Here is a 22,211-nt window from a genome sequence, read left to right on the forward strand (position 1 = left end):
CTGTGACCATAGCAGACAGGAGTAAGAGCAATGGCCTTGACTTTCGGTAGTGGAAATGTAGGTTGGAGATTAGAAGAAACCTTTTTGCTATGTAGGTGGTCAAGCATTGGAAAGGCTACCTAGAGCAGTTGTAGAATCTCTATTCTTGGACATGTTCAAGAGCAAGTTAGATAGAGTTGTTGTAATGGTGTAGTCAGAGATGATGCTACCTTGAGCAAGAGACTGGACTAGGGTATCTTGTGAAGAACCTGACAGTTCTACCTTCCTATGCTTCCATAATGAGCTGGAGCAGGAGCTAGTCTTGCCAAATCTGACTGCTGCTCCTAAGGCCCTCATCATGAAAAAAACCCTCTGGACCTCAATGGATTCCCCACTGAATTCTATAAGATCTGTTGGCTCCTCCTTGGCCTGGACCTCTGGATGTCTTCCAGTACAGCCTTAAGGATGTCATCCTATCAGTCAGGTGTCAGCAGGGAGTCCACATGCTGCTTCTCAGGAAGGGAGATCACAGTAACATTAAAAACTGGTGATGGATATCACCCCTCTGTCCTGATTACAAAACCTTGACCTAGGCCCTTGCTCCAAACTTTCATGCCTTCACACACACACATTTTATATAAATGTATATGAGTATATATTTATATATAAATATATAATAAAATGTATATGAGACTTTGAACATATGTGCAACCTTAGGTGCCTCTGTACTTTTGTTTGTCAGAGACACAGATGACACCAAGCCTATGGAAGGGGCAAGAAACTCTGAGTAAAGGTCTTCTGTCCTGTGGCCTGCAGTAAGTCAAGAAAGAGAATCACAGTGGTCCCTTTTATCTTTACATGTTTGTCTCTGGCCTTTGCTTCTGAGTTGAAGAGCTTTAGGAAATAAGTCCCACAGGCTCTTAGAAAAGAGATACTGATAAACTGCCTCCACACTTGCCATAGTTCCTTCGTGCCAGTTACAGACAGATTATCTGGAGAGAGAAACAGGCTTGAATCTCCTTTGTCAATTCAAGCTCAGAGAGAGAGAGAAAGAGGGGAATGACTCTTAGGTGTCTGTCCCTTTTGCGCTCATTAACTCTAGGGATAGATAGATAGATAGATAGATAGATAGATAGATAGATAGATAGATAGATAGATAGATAGATAGATAGATAGATAGGAGAGGCTAAACTATCTAAACAATGAAAAACTGAATGGATCAGAAATTTTGAGCAAAATACAAAAGTTCCAGCACAGTAAGTTTGTTATTTCTATATAATTTTTACTTTATTCATGTAAAAGGATAATATACGGATGCGATTCTGATTTACTGTGATTTTTTTTTAAAGGAATATTATTATCATTTGATTCAATTATATTAAGCTGGCCAGGAAAATAAAGTTGTGCAGCAAAGCTGAAATATCCCTCAACTACCAAATTACTTCATGGCACAAAGATGCCTTGGATTTGGGGGCAGATATCAATATGTAACCAAGTAGGAGGTAGTCTGCACCTGGAAAATAGTTTGGAATCATTATATACCTCTGTGTATTCTAAAATGTCCATCTATGTCCATGGAAATAGGGGCCATTATGTGAAAATGTTCATGCTGTAGTTTCACGCTAAAACTGTTAACCACTTGTTTGTCACAGTAAATAATTAGCCTTTCTAAGGGGTTTTTAGTTATAGTCGTATTGGTCTAAGGACATAGGCAGGCAGGGTTCTTTGGGTAGATGCAATATCTTTTATTAGACCAACTGCGTAGTTGGGGAAAAGTTCTAGGCAAGCTTTCGGGTGCAGTCACACTTCTTCAGGCATATGCAGCCTGTCCTGGTCTAAGACTCCAAGGAATGAGAGAAGTTAAAGTGTGGAAGGATGTCGGTGAAAATGTAAATAGGTAGAAATTAGAAAGACAACAGGTAAAGCAGGTAAGGGAGGGTGAAGAAAGCAGGGAAAGAAAAGGCCAAAGGGAGACAACAGTGCTAGAATACAATAATACGTTATATTATCATCACTGTAGTGTGTTTCCCTTTGGCCTTCCCTCCCCTCCTCTGCTTTCTCCCCCTCCCTCCACATTTTACCTTTGTCTTTCTAATTTCTATCTGTTTACATTCTCACTGACATCCTGCCACACTTAACAATAATAATAATAATTATTATTATTATTATTGTTGTTATTGTTATTATTGTTATTATTATTATTATTATACAATTTTTAATTAAAAAAATGCTTAGGACACTTAGGACACCTTATTCACCACAAAATGATTTTTTGAACACCAAAAAAATTTTTGGGCGCACTGCCACGTATAACACCTACATTGGAGAACACGGTGGTTCATGCCAAACTTCCCTCTCCATGCTAGGCTCTCTGACCACGCTACACTTCACATGATGCTTCATGTTTCATTTTCATAGGAAATATTTTTAGCTAAACAATTCTATGATGGGAGCCCTGATCATGGGAAAAGTTGTCTGGCCTCAAAGCCTGCCCTGGAAAACTGGAGCAGGGACAAGCAAACCAAGTTCCTCACAGACAGTTTAGAGGCATTAGGTAGATGAAAAACTTCTTTTTGTGGTGTTTTTGTTTTTTAAATGAGAAATCAGATTTTTTTTTCTGTAATCAGATTGACCTTGTGGATGACTTACTTTATTCCCAAGCCAATATCTTCATGAAACAAAGATGTGTGTTTAGAAATTTTGCACCTGTCTTACTGGGCAGATTTGAAGCTAAAGTCACAGACAACAAGATAATCGGGTCCATTGTCTTTGTTATTTTCATTCTTCATTCTTTCATTATTTTCATTTTTTTTTTTTTTACTGGTATAGGCAACATACATTCCTGGAACAGGCCTTGAAAAAGAATATGTTTAACCAAACCACCGTGACCGAGTTCATCCTCCTGGGATTCTCTGAATCGCTGGAACTGCAGATTCTCCACGTTATCCTCTTCCTAACATTGTACCTGGCAGCCGTGATGGGGAATCTCCTTGTTTTCACAGTCATAGCCTTCAGCAACCATCTCCACACCCCCATGTACTTCTTTCTGATGAATTTATCCATCCTTGATATTGGATCCATCTCTGTGACTCTCCCCAAATCCATGGCCAATTCAATCATGAACATCAGGACAATTTCCTATACTGGATGTGTCACCCAACTCTCTCTCTTTATCTTCTTTGTTACAGCTGACCTTGCTATCCTCACCATCATGGCCTATGACCGCTATGTTGCCATCTGCAAGCCTTTGCACTATGGGACTTTAATGGACAGGAGAGCCTGCACCCAAATGGCAGCCAGTGCTTGGGTCAGTGCTATTGGGTACTCTGCACTGCACTCTGGTAACACCTTTACTTTACCTTTCTGTGACTCAAACGTTATAAACCAGTTCTTCTGCGATATCCCCCAGGTGGTCAAGCTCTCCTGTTCTGATGCAAACATCAGTGAAATTGGAATCGTGGCATTTGGTGTGTGTCTCGGCTTAGTCTGTTTTGCATTCATCCTTGTGTCATATGTTCAGATCTTTATCACTGTGCGCAGAATCCCCTCTGAGCAGGGGAAGCATAAAGCCTTCTCCACCTGCATTCCTCACATCATGGTGGTCACCTTGTTTCTTTCAAATGGCATTGTTGCCTACCTGAAACCCACCTCCAGCTCTCCATCAGCTTTTGACATCCTGGTAGGTGTTCTCTATTCCACAGTACCTCAAGTGATGAATCCAGTCATCTACAGCATTAGGAACAAGGAGATGAAAGTTGCCTTGTGGGAAGTGATCCAATGGATATTATTCAGAAGGAATTACTCATGTAATTTCCCTTAATTACTGTGGCTGAATTACTCATTTGCGTTAATTTAATCAAATAAGATTATTTTCTTTGTGATGAGGTGTTCTCTAATCTATTTTAATGCAGAATTTACATTATCTAGCTAGTTCAGATTAGGCACAATGAAGTTGAAGGATTTTTTGCAGATAATGCCTTTTCTTGAGCTATTTAACCTTCAGGACAGCTTATCCAACTATGCAGTTTGTCCAAGAAAAGATATCACCTACAATAAGTCTTGTACCATGCATATTTCCTGGAGCACTACTGAATTCAAAGGACTTCTTACGATGTAGCATATAAAATTAATTAATTTCTCTCGCTCTCTCCATCTAATCTTAAAATGTTATCTGGACATCTTACTTGAGGGAATGTCTAGTTCTTATCAGGTTTGGGATAGGACTTTGGTTCAAGTATGAGTATTGTGGGATTCCTATATTATCAGATGTATTTATTATTGTTGTTGTTGCTGCTGCTGGTGCTTCTCTGTATGTTCCCAGGATGTGAGGGTTTTTTTTATTATTCATTTATTTGCTTCCTTTTTTGTTTTGTTATGCTATCAGCATAAACTCTTAGAACATTTGGGGTGAAATTGGAGATTTTTAGCTAGGGACTGTTAATGCTTTTTAATTTCCAAGGATATTAACATTGTAGATATTGGATGAAAAGAAAATTGACAATTTTTTATCATTTTGGGGGGATGGAGAATAATTCTTGAAATGTATGAATGGCTCTGCTTCTCTTGGAAGGTTGCAATACTGTTAAGAATTTGGCATGTTTTAACGATGTGTGTGAGCAACGGCAACTTTCAATATATGGAGAGAGAGATATTATCTGAAACCTCAAGAATCTTCACAAAACAATTTTGGCAGATTTTTTGGGTTTTTGGCAGACGTGCTAGCACTTCAGTGACTTCGCTACCCAAGGAAGCTTATTGAAAAACAAATCAGCTGCTTGGCTCTTTTGAATTGCATTTGCACAAATAATCCTCAGTAGAAATTTGATTTTTCATGTTCTGTCCTGATTCTGAATGCTTTTCTTCTTACAATATTGCATGTATTTCTCATTAAACATTTGTCAGAAATAAAATGCTCACATTTAGCTGTGTGTACCACCTGGCAGGCACTCAATTCTATATAGAGCAAGCCTAGGGTACAGCAAGGCAGTTAGTGGCCAGTTTTGCCGGAAGTGTCAAAACTTAGTACAACCAAATAACTTTGTGGTATCCTGTATAAAGTAGACAGGAGATCTGTATCCACTTCCTAGAAACTATGTCACCATTTAAATATCAGCATTATTGGCCACCATTGGTAAACACTTGTCTGTTGTTATAAGAGTACCTGAGGACAGAAACCCTATGCTATACAGAAGGGATCCCTATAGTGCAGGGTAAAAATAAATTTCCACGAAGTTTTGTGTTGGAAAACATTAGGCAATGACTCTGAGATCTTTGGGTGCTGTGCAAAACTTAGTGCGTAGCTTTGTACAAAATTCAAAAATCATGTAAACGTCTATAAAAGCATCCACCAAAAAAAAAGTGTTCAGCACATGTGCACTCGCTGTCTGCAAACTCCTCAGCTTTCTGGCAGGCAGCTGGCCTTCAGTCAGATGTGAGACTTCATGCAACGCAGATCTCTGCCTTGTTTTCATCTAACATTGCCACTGTGGAGACATTTTAAAGTACTAATAATTCATTGTAACATGAGAGTTGGATCGGATGACTTTGTAGCTTACCTATGGAAATTGCTCTGATCTTATCAGAGTACCAAAAAAGTACATCTTAAGAGAAGGCAACTTAGTTAAGTAGGTCTATGGGAAGGACTTTTCAGAGGATGCCATTTACCGATATTCCTATTCCGTGATTCTTTGCCCCCAAAACACGATAATGTTACAAATGATGTTAAAATTGCCAGAATTATTAGAGAAGAAAGTATATACTTAAGCATAGATAGTGTAGATAATGAATGTGGTAAGCAGGATATCCAACATCCAATTGAATTTCTCAACAGTTTGTCATTCAGGGTGCTTACACAAGTAACATTTTGTGTGTGTTTGGGCCCCTGAAAATGCTCTGCAGCAATGACATAACACACACATAGCTGCAGAGAGCTTTTTAAATGGCCGATTGCATCTTAGAGGCTCTAATTCATGGCACTTTATGTAAAGTGCACTTTACCTTATTCATGGCACTTCATGTAAAGTGCCATGAGTTAGAGTGGGGCCCTAATGTCTATGGGCACCCTGAGCAGTTTGTCTCCTCACAGGCTCATACTTAAGATGGGAATGATTGTGACCCCGTTACAAAGTGCGGATTAAAAGAAAATCTTAAATCAACCTCATGCATTTTATTGTAAAAAGATTTTATGACAACACTCAAACATTAGAAATAAGAACAGGAGAGGCTGCTGGAATACCTGGCGATTTGCTAAGAATCACATTATGTCTATCAGATAAAATTCTGCTTTTTAAGACATGCAGGAGGCACTTTCCTATCAAAGTGGCTTTATAATGACCATCAACAAAAGTCAAAATCACATACTTGCTAGAGTAGATGTTTACCTACCATAGCCTGTATTTGAAAGTGGCAATGTCAAAAGTGAAATAATTTAACCACAAGAAACTGGACATTATACAGACAAATGATCAAGGAATATTACCCAACATGGAAGATGTTTACATGAAAAAGATTGTATTTTCTCAAATTTTCAAATGATGTTTACCTATTTAAGAACATGTCTTTTTTATCTCTCTTTCAAGACTTTTATAATGATTGCATCTGCTCATAGGTAGATCCAGGGTTTTAAAAATGGGAGTGCAGGAGCAGGGTGCCACAGGCATGGTTGCACTCCCTCACTCCTAGCCTCTCTCCAGCTTCCAGCAGGGCATGCAGACCACCCCACAGGAGCAACAGCTGGGGATTTTACCTCCCCTAAGCAAGAAAACAGTTAGGAATCCCCCCATACCCTCTTGGTAACTCTTCCCTTTCCCTCCATGGCCAGCAGCACCTCCTCCCACCTCCCCACTCTTCCTCTTTATTTATAGATATGGGAACAGGATGGCAACTGGGACACCGACTCACAGGCATTGCCCCTTTCTAAGTGTGTCTTGGCCTGCTCCAGCTTGGGCTGTAGGTAGGTTGCACAGGGAACAGGTTTTGTCAGGGACAGCAGTGAGAGTGGACAGGTTCCCCCTGTACATGCATGCTCCTGTGACGGCAGGCAACATCCAGAGGGACTATAGAAGGAGGCCAAACCTGTCTGCCATTGCCACTGCCCCCAAAAGACCCTGGTTTCCAATGCAGCCTGGCTGGAAGGGAGCAGGAGCAGCACTGGAAATCCCTCCCACCCTGCTCAGCTGGGGATGGCAGCAATGGAAAGTAGGGGAAGGTTTAATGAAAGGGGAGGGAATGTGCTTCTGAACACAGAGGGGAAAGTAAAGGATGATGAAATGTGTTTGCTGGGATTCGTATCTGCTTTAGGGACTTAAAGTCCCTAGCTACCGCTTCTGCAATGTGGTTTGATTTGGAGTGGGAGGGGATAGGCAGAAGACTGCCACTGCACTCCCTCTTGATCTCCCCTGAACCTGCTTATGTTTATTTTAATGATGCATTTGAATGCCTTTCTGAAGCTACTTTCAGCTCTATAAGTGATTTCAAAAGGAAACTGGATTATTTGGAAATATTGTTAAGCCCACTTGTGTGCTAGGACTCTTTGGAAATACGTTGAAGCCAGTGACTGATCATCTGTATGATAAGATTGAGACCAGTAAAAAAGCTGCTTCACCCTGGTCCAGATTTTTATACAGAACTAATGTGATTTTTTTGTTCCTGAAGATATCCAGGTTTTTTGAGATAAATTTTAAGAAAATTCAACACAAGAATCTGGCTGAAGATCAACAAGAAAGTTAACAAAGAGCCAAACATTAAAAGACTGGTTTTGGTACAGGAAGTAGAGGAGAAGCTGTAAGAATAAATGAAGCTTGAGTTGATCATCAGCACAATGTATTTAATCATGTAGTATAACCTGAAGCATCTTTTCACTTTAAGCCTTCAGAAAGCTCACAGTTGACCAAAAAAAATCAGTGCAATAAGTTATTCAACAAATAATTGTATGTATAAAGCAAATGTGCAACCAGAACAGATTCTTCTCAGCCAATACCTAACACTGTTGGAAGGAGATAACTGTGGACTATATGGACTAATAGTTTGAGCAAGTATAGCAGTTGTCATTAGTTTCTGACATCCAAATCCTACTCCACCTACTGAATATCTAAGTGGACTTAGATATCTAAGAGTGACTATTCACCCTGCTCTAGTCCTGAAAATCCATTTATGTATCTATTTTTGTAAGACATTGCCTTCTTACAGTGAACCACAAAAAAGGCAGCAAAGAAGATGAGGACTCAACCGACTTTTGAATTAATATTTTTTCAGGGACTAGAGTATGATGGGATAGAATCACACGCAGGCATCTAAGTGCTCTTAGATTCCCAAGAAGTGGAATAAAATGTGGCCCAACATGTATTTTCATAGAAACCAACGAGCATTGATGAAGAAACAGGAGGAATAGAAAGTATATTAGAAAGTGATAGACACTTCACTAGGGGTGAATCCCTTCTACTGAATCATTTTTTTCAATGCAACTGTGATATCTTTGTTTCTTAGGCCATAGATTATTGGATTCATCATTGCAGGAACTACAGAGTAAAGAATAGCTAGGATTAAATCCAGACTAGAAGGGGAGAGAGAAGGGGGTTTCATGTGAGCAAAGGTGCCATTAATAAGATACAAAGAGACCATAGTGATATGGGGAATGCAGGTGGAGAAGGCTTTGTACCTCCCCTGCTCAGAAGGGAGTCTCAATATTGTGGTGAAAATGTGAACATATGATACCATTATAAAAATAAAGCAGCTCAAGGCTAAAAGAACAGAGAGTGCGAGAACCCCAAATTCTCTGAGATACGAGTCAGAACAAGAGAGCTTGATCAGGTGTGGGATTTCACAGAAGAACTGGTTTACTATATTGCCTTTACAAAATGTGACTGTAAATGTGCTACCAGTGTGCATAGCAGACTGGAGAAGACCAGCAACCCATGCCATGGCTGCCGTTTGGACGCAAGCTCTCCTGCTCATTATTGTTTCATAGTGCAGTGGTTTACAGATGGCCACATAACGGTCATATGCCATGACAGTGAGAATGAAAAAACCCGTTCCCAAAAAGAAGGCAAAGAAAAAAAGTTGGGCGACACATCCAAAGTAAGAAATTAACCTTGTGTTCAAAAGGGAATTGGCCATGGATTTAGGGAGGGTGACAGAGACGGAGCCAATGTCCAGGATGGACAGATTCATCAGAAAGAAGTACATGGGGATGTGGAGGTGATGGTGGAGGGTTACAACGGTGATGATGAAAAGGTTCCCCATCAAAGCTGCCAGGTACATCAACATAACTATCACAAAATATAAAATTTGAAGCTTGCGAGAGTTAGAGAATCCCAAGAGAAGGAACTCGGACACAGTGCCAGTCTGGTTCAACATGTTTTCACAGTACACGTGGGTTGTCTGTCAAGAGAAAGACAAGAATTAAGGTTCAGAGAAGATTAGTGAACAATTCTCCTATTGCAATAACCTGATGATTTCCTTAAACAGGAGTCTTAGCTGATGGATATTTGTGTGACTCAGTTGTCTTACAGTGGGCAAGCGAGAAAGGATTGGAATATTGATTCCTGCATTTGCTCCTGCTTCTTGCAAAGCTGGGGGTGGTAACTGAATCTCATGAATTTCAGTTTTAATATCCCGATTTCTACTTGGCTGAATCAGTGTACCCTGGCTATTGACTGATTGAATAACACATCCCTCCCTCAGATGAACGGCACAGGACTAGTCTACAGGCTGGATAGCCTCAGGGCTTTGTGCTGCCTTGACCCAGCCTGGGCCTCATCCTCACTGGGTAGCAGTGGCATTGGTCTCTGGGGTCCAATTATGGCATGTGGGGGTGGGGTACGTGTGGCATGGAGCTCAGGGCCTGCCCTGGCTGCAGGTGTACCACACAGCCCCTGCCTGGCCTAGATTGGACTGAAGGGACCCCTTTCTGCCCCCAACCAGCCCCACATGACAGGATTATGGCCCATGCCACCCTGCACATCCAATACAGTGCACAGGACACAGCCCCTGGGGAATCTGGGGAAACCCCATGGGTCCAATGACATAATTCTGGGGACCAAATCTGGCCTGTGGGCTGGGGGTTGAGCATCTCTGATCTTGTGTATAGAAGTGAAAGAGCTATCATGTGGTTCCAGATGGACCCAGAGCTAAAATTAAGACACAACCCAGGAGTCTTAAGTCCTAGCACCCTGTTCTAACCAGATCCTCACAACCTCAATCAGCCACAGGAATAAAATCTAGACATCCTTAGGCATTCCTAATTCTGGCTTTTCTTAAGATTACTATGCCTGGCTGGGAGACATTGAACTTTTTTTCTGTTAACATCTTACTGTCGTTTTCTTTTTTGTTTGTTTGCTTGCTTTTTCTTTATTTTAAAATACATATAATACACGTGCGCGCGCGCGCACACACACACACACACACATTTGAAACAACACAGGAAGATAGAAAACAGAGAGAAAAAGAGAATGAGGGAAAAATATTTTTTCCAGCTTCCTTACTTATTTTTTAATGTGCCATCTATACAGCTACCAAGCTAGCTTCCTTTTCATTCTGTTTGCCTGTCTTCTGCACCCTTATGTTAAAACCACATTATTTACATGTAATCAGTCTTTCTAAATTGGCTTCTAGCTTCCTTATCTTAACCGTAACTGTAATGATCTTTTAAGTTCCCAAAGCATAGTCATTCATGCAGGTTTTTACTTAACATCACTGCTTTGAAAATCCCTAATATATTTCATTGCAACAGCAATTACTACACAATTTGTAAGTATTCTTCCCAGCTAGAGATAGCATCTCACCTCTAGTTGCATATTGATCTACTTAGCGAACTAGTGACAAAGAAATAAGACGGAAAGTGAAAGAAGAGATAGCATCAGATAGATAGCCACACTGTACATTTTTAGAATTTCTGCCTCATGTAAAATCACATATTTTCCTCCATTTGTCTCTCATATGCTCTATTTGCCTTATTTTGAATTATGAAAAGCATAACTGTCCCTCCACTTCTCCCATCTATTAATCATCACTGTTACATGCACCACATACTATCCCATGTGCACTCCCAGATCTAATACAAGCACTTAACAATTGTGTGGCACTTCTTCCTATTTAGTCTTCTTAAAATATGTAAGAATATTAGAAACGTTATATTCCTTTGTCCACATTTTCAGTTGGAGAAACTGAAACTAACATCCCACACTCGCTCTCTTTTCTAAGGTCATCACAAGGTTGCCCAGACACAGGTATTTAAAGAAGACCGTCAATACTAATTCAAGGTATACAATAATGTGACTTTAACACAGTGCTTTGATACCCCATGAAGATTTTTTAAATCCAGAAGTAAAGAAGCCTTATTTTGATTTAACCCTTTTGTTGTGATTTTTTTTTAAAGTAATCTGAATTAAAAGACCATTCTGAATGGACGTATGAACACAGGGATATAATGCATTTTTCTCAATTCACTTAAGAACATATACATGTTAACTTCCCAAAGTGTCTCACTATTGACAAACCATCACTTTTCATGTTTAATTTTTTTTAAAGATTTAAAGTCAATAAAGTCAATAAAGAATGGAAATCATCTCTTGTGTATTTGGGGTTATATATGTCCCTCTGAAAAAACCCAAAAAATATTGCTGAAGAATACAACTTACTGGGTTTCTTTTTATGTTCTGTCTTCCCATTTTGAGATGTCTTCTCTTCTTTAACCAAAGTATCTAGTAAGATACTTTCAGCATGTCAGCTGCTAAATATTAACTGACTTGTTGCTATATACAGATGAGATGGTTTAACTAATTGTGGTTGGAAGTATATTTATCAGTTTCTAGTCAGAAGAGCTTTAGGAAATCACTCCCTAGAGCCCTGAACCACCCAAGAATAGACCCAGAAGTAAAAAGTTTCTTCTCTCTATTGCAAGCATTTCTGAAAGCTTCATAATTTAATATTCTCGCACTTACAGAGAGGCAACATTGAGTTTAGGAAAAGACTGAGAAATAAGTAATGTTTAGAAGAAATGAACTTGCTAGAAAATGCTGCATGTAAGAATGAAAAATATTTACCAGGGTCTCCAGACACACCAAGGATGCCAGGTCTGGGTTTGAATTGCCCTCTAGCATAGCACCCTGAAATTTCTGATTTCTCAAATCAGTGGCAGATTTTCCAACTGACCTGGTGCAAGGCTGGGAACTTGAGGCTTGTTATTTAGTTTGGGCATCTAGAAGTGCCTCTGACAAGATGCCAAATGTAGACCAAGGGCCTGGAATCATACTATTATTAGGGCTTGGTAGGGACATGGGTGCCACTAATGCAGTGCTGCACTGTTTTCCCATGCACTGGTTTGGGCTATACCACATGGGCACAGCTGGCGTGACTTCTGCCCAACCCCAGAACAGCTCCTGTCCAACCCTGAGTCCTGGGTTGGGCAGGAGCCACACCAGCTGTGGCCATGTGGTCTGAAGTGGCGAATGGGAAGTGTGGCACCAGCCTAGCTTGGCTGTGTGCTGGGGATTCAACGTGGGGGAGAGGGTGCAGGAAGAAGGCAAGGGGAACACAGCACAACACCCAGATAACCTGCAGCTCCCAACCCCATTGTCTCTCTTCCCCCCTATACTCAGATAGGGGCCAGGCAATGCCCTTCTCCCTATAGCTGGATCAGGGCGAGCCACTCTGCTTCTCCCCACACAGCCAGATTGGGCCCTGTTGTGCCTGCCCTTGGGCAATCTAGCCTGTATGCTAGATTGGATCCATGCCACTGATGGACTGGGCAATGCCCATCTGACCCATGGGGCAAGAAGGTTAAGCACCACTGCTTTAGAAAATAAGAAATAGAGTGCATGTTAACTGATTTATCCTGTTAGATTTCCCAATTACAAGTAGTCATAGGATTAGGATGTCCTGAGCCCAGGGTTATAGCCTCATTTTTGTGCATAATAAACCAAAGGGAACTATCCTCCATCAATTTCTCTAATCCATTTTTGAACATGAATATGTAATATTGTCCTATACACATCCTGTGACATTCACTTCCACAAGGTAATATGCATTGCATTGTGTAACTCCCTCAGGTACTACTAGCAATGTAGTTGTGACGGAACAGAGCTCAGCACAAAGGGTGTGTACAGAAGTGCTCCATGCATGTTTTACAGCACTAATTTAGAGCACTTTTATAGCATTATAAAGTTACAGTGCTCTTAAACATGATGGAAGTACACTTTTGGTGGGGTGGTGGGCAGGGCTCTGAGCCTCTCTGCACTTTCCACACTAGGAGGCAGGATGCACTCCACAGACACCTAGGGCTTTGTGACTGTTCAGAAATTTTACCAACATACAGAAGTTATTTAAAGCACTTTTGGTTACTGAAGAGCTGTAAAATACAGTGCTTCAAATTTAATACTTCATTGAACAAGCGTTAATTAAAAGCTCTGCATCCATTCAAAGTGCTATGAAAAGTTGTGCGTTTCTGTTAAGTCACAGTAATAAAACACTTTACATGGCAATCAAACAACTTCTGTATGCACTCAAAGGGATGAAACTGTTTGAAAAGGAGCTAAACGCTCAGGAAACAAGCTTGTCTCGAGCTGTTTGCCACCATGGCTGTACCATTCACTATCCCTGAGCTAATACTTCTGTCAAGTGTTCAGCCTGCCCTCCGAGCATTGGCTGCATCCTAATTCACTTGCTGTGCAGGCCGTCACATGGGTCTGCTGTCAGCCCAGGTGCCGGTTTAACTTGCCACCCAAGAGGTGCTACAGCAATGAGTAAGCTGGCCCATGCCAGCAGTCAAGCAGTTACCCTGCCTACAGAGAAGCAGATTGGCATGGTTCCTTTGGCAAATGCAGGATGGTGACTGGGTATCTTTTTTAACACACCCTGCATCCTGGTGCCTTCATGCAGCTTTTTGCAGCAGCTTTCAACAAGCTGAGAGAACTCTTAAGAGCCATTTTTTCTTCTAGTGCAGCAGTATACTGGGGGATTGTGGGACCATGTTTCCCAGCAATACCCCTTTTAGCAGCCTAGACAGATAGCTACAACAAGGGGCAAGTAATCATGGAAGCATCTAGAGGGGTACCCTGATCTCCCATATCTTCTAGGAAAGCTGAAATAGGATTGCCCTCTGGAGATGTGCAGATATTTCCCTATTCTCTGTTTCTTAACTTCTGCTATCTGTGGCCCATGGCACATAATAAATTTATCAGGCAGGGAAGGGGAAGAAAATCCTGAAATCATGCAGTTACTACTAATGACTAAATTAAAAAGATACAAACCAGTTGGAGCTCTCAAAAAATGATCAGCAAGTTTCCCATCATTTCAATGAATTGCTGGATTGGGGGTTGTTTCAAAAGGTAAGGCACAGAATCAGGGAAGATTTTGTTAAATGGAGCTTAGAGGGGTTACTTAGTCCATCCCTCTGCCCCAAGTAGGATACTTCCTTCTTTCTATTACTGCCCAGTAACAACCGAACCAGAAAATATTTCATCACTCATGGTTTCTCTGGTCCAGTATTCAAATAGTCTTGCGTCTGGCTGGTACTTAACTTCTGAAGTCACAACTTGAGAGAGCTTATTGAAACCACAACCCATTGTGTTTATCCTTTTATTTATTTATTTTTAAAATTAAGAAGTGTATAAATAGAGAAACAGGAGTATAAAACAAGTAAAATATAGCAGAAGTATCCTTTGCAGTTATAAATCCTTGGCCTATACCACGACATACTGCCTCGGCTTGCATATTTTCAGGAAGCTTCAAGTTAAAGAAAAAAAAATGGTTGCTTAGTTTGATGGCAGGCTGAAGTATTGAAAACTAAAGCCGTTTGGAAAATTATGAAACATTTTAGTGAACTTTTAATCAAATGCCTTTTAATTCAGTCTTTTTTTTTTTTAAAGTTCATCTGCTATGCATTTAAAAACTGCAGACCTTGTTGTGTTATGTTGAGTTACTTCAGTTTTGTTCAGGGGGCTCCCGGGAATACTCTGGATGAGACCTACCAGTGCTGAGTTAAGAGGCACTATCACCTCTCATGTGTTGCATTTTGTGTTCCTTTTAATGTAGCCCAAACTGCATTAATCTTTTTGACAGATGCATCGCACTACAGACCCATATTGAATCTGTGATCCATCAAGACACCTAGAAAATAAGCAGGTGTCTGCAGTAAAGCACAATCAACTGCACTTCTTGCAGCCTTGTCTCTGTGCTGGGGAGCATGAGAATCTCCTGCAGGGAATTTCCTCCCACATACCTAGAAGTGCAGGGGTGGGAATTGAATGGGTGTCCCCGCTCTCCACTCCTAAGGATGCACATGGGGAAATCCTTGTGCAAATATGATGGGGGGGGGGGGAAAAAGGGTTTTCCCCCCACACAGCCAGAGGCATAGGTCAGGCTGAATAAGGAATCACTTTTCCCTATTCATCCAGACCCAGGGAAAGATCTGCCAGAACAGGGAAGCCCCACAAATGTTACAGACACAATAGAAGTAGCAGTCTATCATCACCTTTGGTTATGCCACTGATTTCATGTGGCACAAAGGAGAAGGACATCTATTTACTCAGCATTTGTGCCACCATAAAAAAAAAAAAAAAAAAAGTAACGTGGCTCAAACGAGATCTGTTTCTACTTAGCTCCTTCTCAATAGTACTACAATTCAGCCAGTTATTACCCATTGTATATCTGTGATCTTGGTTACTCTTCTCAAGGTATAGCATTTAATTTAAACTTGATCCTGTTGGCTCTAGCCCAGCTCTCCAGGTTATCCATATCCTTCTAAGTTGTTCCCCTGTCCTCCAGTGCATTTGGAGTCCTTCCTACTTTTGTGTCATCTGCAAATTTGCTCAGGAAGCTCTGTATTCCAGCATCCAGATCATTAATAAGTGCATTAGAGAGTACCAATCCAAGGACAGACCCATCACTCAAAACCTCCTCAAATTCTGCCATGGATCCATTTATAAATCACCCTTTGCTTGTGGCTATTGAACTAGTTGTCTGTCTACCTTAAAATAAAGTAGTTTTATACACTTTTCTTCAGTTTATTTAGGAGACAGTCATGTTGGACTTTGTTAAGGCAGATCAGGTTTGTTTGGCATGATTTGTTCTTGCTAGATTCATGCCTGCTGCTCCTGATCAGTTTTTCCTCCTCCAGAAGATTACAAGTGACCTTTCTTATTATATGCTCCAGTAGTTTACCAGGTATTCAACTGACTAATTTTCTATCATTCTCCATTGCTTCTGTAAAGCCTGCTGCTACTGTAGCCCCTCCATCCTTTTTAACGCTGCTTATGGGGGCATACTATTGACTGAAGGTTATTTGCCTGCTTTCTCCACCATGTGCTGCAGGTTTCCACCTCAGGACTTTACCCAAGCTTTATTCTACCCCTGAGCATCTCTCAGCAGCCTTAGTACTACACAGTCTCTCACCCTGATGACTTTTCCTGCCTGGAGCACACCTTTACCTGCCCCAGGTCTATATAGTCCTTCACCAAACAAAAGAAGTAAATGGAAACTTTATCATCCTAACTCCTGGGATAGATTTACTGTAACTCCAATCTTCCTTCTTAAGTTTACCACCCTCCTAACACAGACATTTCCTGCCCCTAATGCTTCTCCTCCACTTCCTTCCTGGTCCTGCCTGCTGGAGTTTTTAACTCCCAGGGACCCACACCCTTATTAGCCTCCCCCCAGCTGCAGCCCTTCAGGCTAACTAGCTGCCTTCTTTTAAAGACAATTAGCAAAAAAAGTGTCAATTGAAACATAGATTGTACTGATACTCTGTCAGGGTGGGGTGATAGTGGGCTTCATGTAATTGCATAGCTTCAATCACAGGTTTGGGAGTTGAGGTACCAGGTCAGGGGTAAGAGAAGAGCAGGATTCTTCCTTCCCTTTCTTCTTGCCTTCTTCTTTCTTTCTTCCACCTGGAGCAGGTGAAACCCAACCAAAAAGTGGGGTGGGGTATCACAGACTCTGAAAAAGGCAGCAATTCATAGGAATCACCAGGTCTACAAAGGTGTCCATTTGGGGAAGGGGGTGGTGGTGTTTCTACGTGAGGCTGCTCATTCTTAACCTTTTCTTGTGTCCCCCAACAGGACTGATAGAGCTGGGTCACCTCATTCCATTTTTGGATTTGTTTTTTTTCTTCCCTTTGTCATTGTCACAAAATCTGTTATGTTTTGGGATTCCTAGCATGTCATCATTTTTTCTTGTCTTATTATCGTGTATTATCTTGTAATTATATATTTATCTTGTCTTATTATACTAGTGTGGTCTCATTGGAAAGCCCAGGTTCTGCTGTATCCATTTCTGATATTGTTATTACTATCTGGATTATGTTATTATTGTTATGTATGTCTTTATGGTTTGGGATATGGTTTAGCTAGAGAACTCAGGAAGCAGGCAGAATTGCTAAGAGCCCCTTGCAAATGTGTCCTAGACTTAAGACAATTGCTACTCACCATAGCAGACAAGGGGCCTGTCATGGAACAGGAACTCCTGGGCACTTTTGGTCTATAATGGGGGCAATCAACTCTACTATGCTAATGGCATCTGGAGGTAATGGTCCCTTCAGCTGGAGGGGCTCTAGGTGTCTCAGGGTAGCCAGAAATATAGACGATTCTGCTGACAGCTTGCAGGCTTTTTAGAGCTAGGCTAGGCTAGGCTAGAGTACTCATCTTTGAATATCAGGCTTTGGGGCTTCACTGACTCCAGTTACCAGGACTGGTAAAAGCAGTAGAAAGGCTGATTTCCAGAACTCTGGGAAGGACTTTTATGGTAGCCAAGAAGTAGCAGATAAGAATGTAAGAATCTGTACTTGCTTTCTGTTCCTTCTCCTAACTTCTGGTCTGGTTTGTTTGCAGAATTCTTTCATCCTTTGCAATAATGTGTAACCCTGGAGGCAGTGCTACCTGCAGCCACATCTAAATTTTGGGGATCCTGGGGTGCCAATAGGTCTTGGTCCACTCACTCCATCTCCAGGCTGGGAGCACCACTCATTGGAGTGCTCTCCCGTGGTCCTCCCCACACCAGACCACACACTAAGTAACTATTTACAATAATTTATTTACAATAATAATTGAAAGAGTTACAAATTTGACATCCCATAAATAACAAACAAAATATTTTCAATAAGTTCAATAATGATCTATACCAGCAGATAAAGCAAAGACTTAACATAATTGCTTTTGTTATATGATATCAACTTTAACAAGTATATACACTTAGTCAGCCATGTCTACACAAACCACTCTGCCTGCAGCAAAGTAGCCCACTGTGCAGTGGCTGCAATGGAGCCCTGGAGAGCGGTGCTCGCTCTGCCTTAGAAGAGGGGTGATGATGCTGTCATCTGGACAGAAGATTTGGGGGGGCGTGCCTGTCAGGACCTCAGGTGTGGCTGCTCCAGAGACCAGGGTTTCTTCCCTTGTCCAGTCTTTCCTGGGTGCCTGCAATCAATCACACCATTCCCCAGACACTTCCCAAGCCAGCTCCCCTGTGTTTGGCACCTGGAGTGCCCCTTCTCAGCTGTACTTTATTGAGCTCTCTGCTGGAGCTCCCGCACAGCCATAATAACCTGATCCTTTCTCTAGCTCTCTCAGAAAATCTTCTCTAGCAACCCCTGTCCCTGATTTCCTCCACTGACTCCCTGCACCCAGCAATCTTAAGGGTGGGGAGGGGAACCCCTTTGCACAACCCTTCTCCTTCAGTAAAGGATACCAGGCAATCCTGGGTACTCATTAACTGGTGGCTCCTCTGTCCTCAGTAGCAGCTCACTCGGTCACAGTTCTTCTGCTAGTCGTCCTTTCAGAAGCAATTGTCCTGGTAGCAGCCCCCTCAGAAGCAGATGGGGCTGAAGTTGGTTGCTTATTCCCAGTTCCTTATTCCTGGTTCCCAGTTCTTTTTTCAAAGCTAATCTAGACCCAATAAAAGCTTGTTATCAATGAATTCCACATCCTAAAGAGAAAGAATTTCATTATCTATGCATTGTACTGATTAATATGTTAAATAATATCTGGCTTGTCTAGAAAGGGAGGGGTCTGGGGGAGGAGCAGGGGGGCTGTGGCCCAGGTCTTTGGGGGGAAGGAGCAGGGGGGGAACAGTCCACTAATGAATATGAAAAATAATATCCCGTATCAAGTACAGAGCCCTAAATGAAGGTCAGATTAGGATGGGATTACGGGGTAAAATACTTCTTGGTCCACCCCAAACATCCTGTCGATGCCACTGGAGGACTGTCCCAAAGAACCCTGACCATAGTCCCACCTCCCCAAAGCAAGGTTTGGCTGTGCCAGGCTGCCAATTAACAGCCCCCATGCCCACTGTACTAAGTATAATGCCTTGAATAAGGAACTGGCTTTCAGGCTGGGAATATGGCCAGAAATTCTGCTTCGGCCACCCATCACAATACCTCTGCACCACTGGGGGACTCTACTGGACACATCTGACCAGAGTCTTGCCTGACCCAAAGCACCATTTGGCCGTGCCGGGCTGCCAACTGCCACCACCCACCAGACACTGTGCTAAGTATATGGACCTGAATAAGGAACTGGATTTTGGGCTGGGATTATAGCTAGAAATCCTTCTTGGGCCACCTCAGACCATGCTTCTGTGGTACCAGGGTACTGTCCTGGACATCTCTGACCAGAGACTTGCCTGGCCTAAAGCGCCATTTGGCTGTGCCAGGCTGTCAACAGACAGCACCCCAGTCATTGTGCTAAGTATATGGAACCAAATAACTGGATTTTGAGCTGGGATTAGAGCTAGGAACCCTTCTTGGGCCACCCAAAACCTCAGTGGCCCTGGGGGACTCTTCTGGACATCTATGACTAAAGACTTGGCCAGCCCAAAGCACTGTTTAGCTGCACCAGGCTGCCAACTGACACCACCTCCCAGACACTGTGCTAAGTATCTGGACCCAAATAAGGAATTGGAAATTGGGCTGGCATTATACCCAGAAATCCTTTGTGAGCCACTCAAGACCATTTCTCTGTGTCACTGGGGGATGCACCTGGAGATCTCTGATCAGCGACTTGCCCAGTCCAAAGCGCGGTTTGGCTGTGTCAGGCTGCCATCTAACAGCACCCCAGCCACTGTGCTAAGTATACCTGTGGGTGTTAGACTTGACCTAAATAGGCAACTCCATATGGTAAAGTGAGCCCTTTAACTATTCCTGTCAACAGCCTGTTCCATCGCGGGATGTAGCAGAGACCCAGCACTGGGCTTACTAGCACTGCTGAAAGGCAAGTGTGACTGGTCTAGGCAAAGCACTATCGCTACTCTGCTGCTTCCCAAGACTGGGCTACTACACTCAGTGCAGCCTGCATAGGAAACATTTGGTGGGGTCAGATCATGAGGGGGATTTGCTGTGAAGCTGTGCATGGGACCAGGGAGGAGACAGGAGGTTCAGTAGATTGTAGGGACTGTGGAGGTACCTGTTGTGGGAGGTTAACAATGTTAAGAACTACTGTAGTAGATATTTCCACAGAGAAAAGTGGAATGAGAAACGGTCTTACCTAGCTGTCTCCTAACCTAATTAGGTGCCCATTATAAAATATAACTAATACTTCTCCCTCTTCCAATCCACACTACCCTTTGATATTCAGTATACTGTATATTTCTCCCCTCCACCTCCTGCTATGCCTAGTGCTGCCTGATTTGGAGCACCAGGCTTCAATGGGGGCAGAAGGCCTGACTCAGATCTAGACCAGTAGGGAGTGGCAGGGGAGCTGATGTGCCCAATCTAGACCAGTTGGAGAGGGGGCTGGGAGAAAAGCAGAGGGCTTGATCTGGGCTGGCAAGGGCAGTGGACACCCAGTCTGGGCAGGCAGGGGCTGACTGCCCTGGCAGGGTCCCAGTCTGGGTCACCTACACAGCCCCAGAGAGCAGGTGAGCCAAGCAGGTACAGAGCCAACTTGGCAGCTATTAAGTCTGTCCCTGCTTACCAGCCGTCTTAAGAAAGTCAGAGCACTGCACATTACAGGGGGTATTAACCCTTACTGTGTGGCCACTCAGAGCATGTGCTAACTTTAACACCATCTAACACTGCTTCAAGTTCCCACATGCTGATTTTAACATGTAACTACACCCTAACCTGAATGCAAAATGAAATGCCCAAAACCTGTTAAAGATAATCCTCGCTGGAAGACAATTATCTCTGAGTTACTCACAGGGTCTTTAGCTTGTGTTTTTCTGCCATAACATGTGGACAGACTTGTTTTAAGAGACCTTAACATGTCTTTAATGTAACATGAATGATTCTGACCCTGTGATTCATTTATCAGATATGGTCACTTGCTTTTAATTAACGATTAGTATGGATTCTCTGATCTCTCATCAAGGCCAAATATTTGCTCACAGCCTTTACAAAAACCTCCTTTACATTTTTATTTCTCAAGCTATATATGAGAGGGTTGACCATGGGAGTCAGGACAGTGTAGAAGACAGAGAAAAGCTTATTAAGGTCTCTCAATGTTTTGGTTTTTGGCAACAGATACACAATGATTAGCGAACCATAGAAAATTGTGACCACAATAAGGTGTGAGGAGCAGGTAGAAAATGCTTTTTTTCTCCTGGTTGCAGAAGGCATTCTCAGGACAGCGGCAATAATACAAATATATGATATGGTTGTCAGTAGAAATGGAGGCAGTGTGAATATGGATGCCAGGATGAACGTAACAAGCTCAATCATGCTGGTGTCACTGCAGGAAAGTTTCACCACTGGGGTGAAATCACAGAAGAAATGATCAATTTTATTGGGGCCACAGAAAATTAAATGTGGCATCAGAGAGGTCACAATGGCACCAGCCACCATCCCATTTGTCCAAGACCCAAGTGCTAGCTGCAGACAGAATCTGCCATTCATAAGAGTTACATAATGAAGAGGCTTGCATATTGCTAGGTATCTGTCATAAGACATGGCTGACAAGAGACAACACTCAGCACCTGCCAGCCAGTTAAACAAATAATATTGCAAGAAACAGCCATTTAATGAGATGGCATAGTTCTTTGTTAAGAAGATGGCTAACATATTGGGAAGGATGGAAGAAGTGTAGCATACCTCCATGCAGGACAGATTTGCAAGGAAGAAGTACATAGGTGTGTGAAGTTGTTGATTAGTCACAACTAGTGCAACTATGAGAAGATTTCCTGCTACCGTTGCAATGTAGATCAGTAGAAAGAGCAGGAAGAGAAGACCCTGCAGTTCAGGAATAGTCCTGAATCCCACGAGGATGAATTCTGTGACGACTGTTCGATTCTCTTCTGCTTTTTCCATG

General features: G+C 42.2%; 2 protein-coding genes across 2 annotated transcripts; both read right to left on the reverse strand.

The window, feature by feature from the left end:
* Positions 1–8,415: 8,415 nt before the first annotated feature.
* LOC102560082 (olfactory receptor 14C36-like) lies at positions 8,416–8,985 on the reverse strand. The gene has a single exon (XM_006265676.3). It carries the CDS (start codon positions 8,983–8,985, stop codon positions 8,416–8,418), a length of 570 nt encoding a protein of 189 aa, XP_006265738.3.
* Positions 8,986–21,238: 12,253 nt separating this feature from the next.
* Positions 21,239–22,210, reverse strand: LOC132251742 (olfactory receptor 5AR1-like). Its single transcript, XM_059731670.1, has one exon. It carries the CDS (start codon positions 22,208–22,210, stop codon positions 21,239–21,241), a length of 972 nt encoding a protein of 323 aa, XP_059587653.1.
* Position 22,211: the final 1 nt, after the last annotated feature.

Source organism: Alligator mississippiensis, chromosome 7 (assembly GCF_030867095.1).
Source record: "Alligator mississippiensis isolate rAllMis1 chromosome 7, rAllMis1, whole genome shotgun sequence".
NCBI lineage: Eukaryota > Metazoa > Chordata > Crocodylia > Alligatoridae > Alligator > Alligator mississippiensis.

Bases quoted from the DNA above. Each gene is read 5' to 3' on its own strand.
- LOC102560082 (XM_006265676.3), bottom strand. From the start codon at position 8,985: ATGGCATATGACCGTTATGTGGCCATCTGTAAACCACTGCACTATGAA.
- LOC132251742 (XM_059731670.1), bottom strand. From the start codon at position 22,210: ATGGAAAAAGCAGAAGAGAATCGAACAGTCGTCACAGAATTCATCCTC.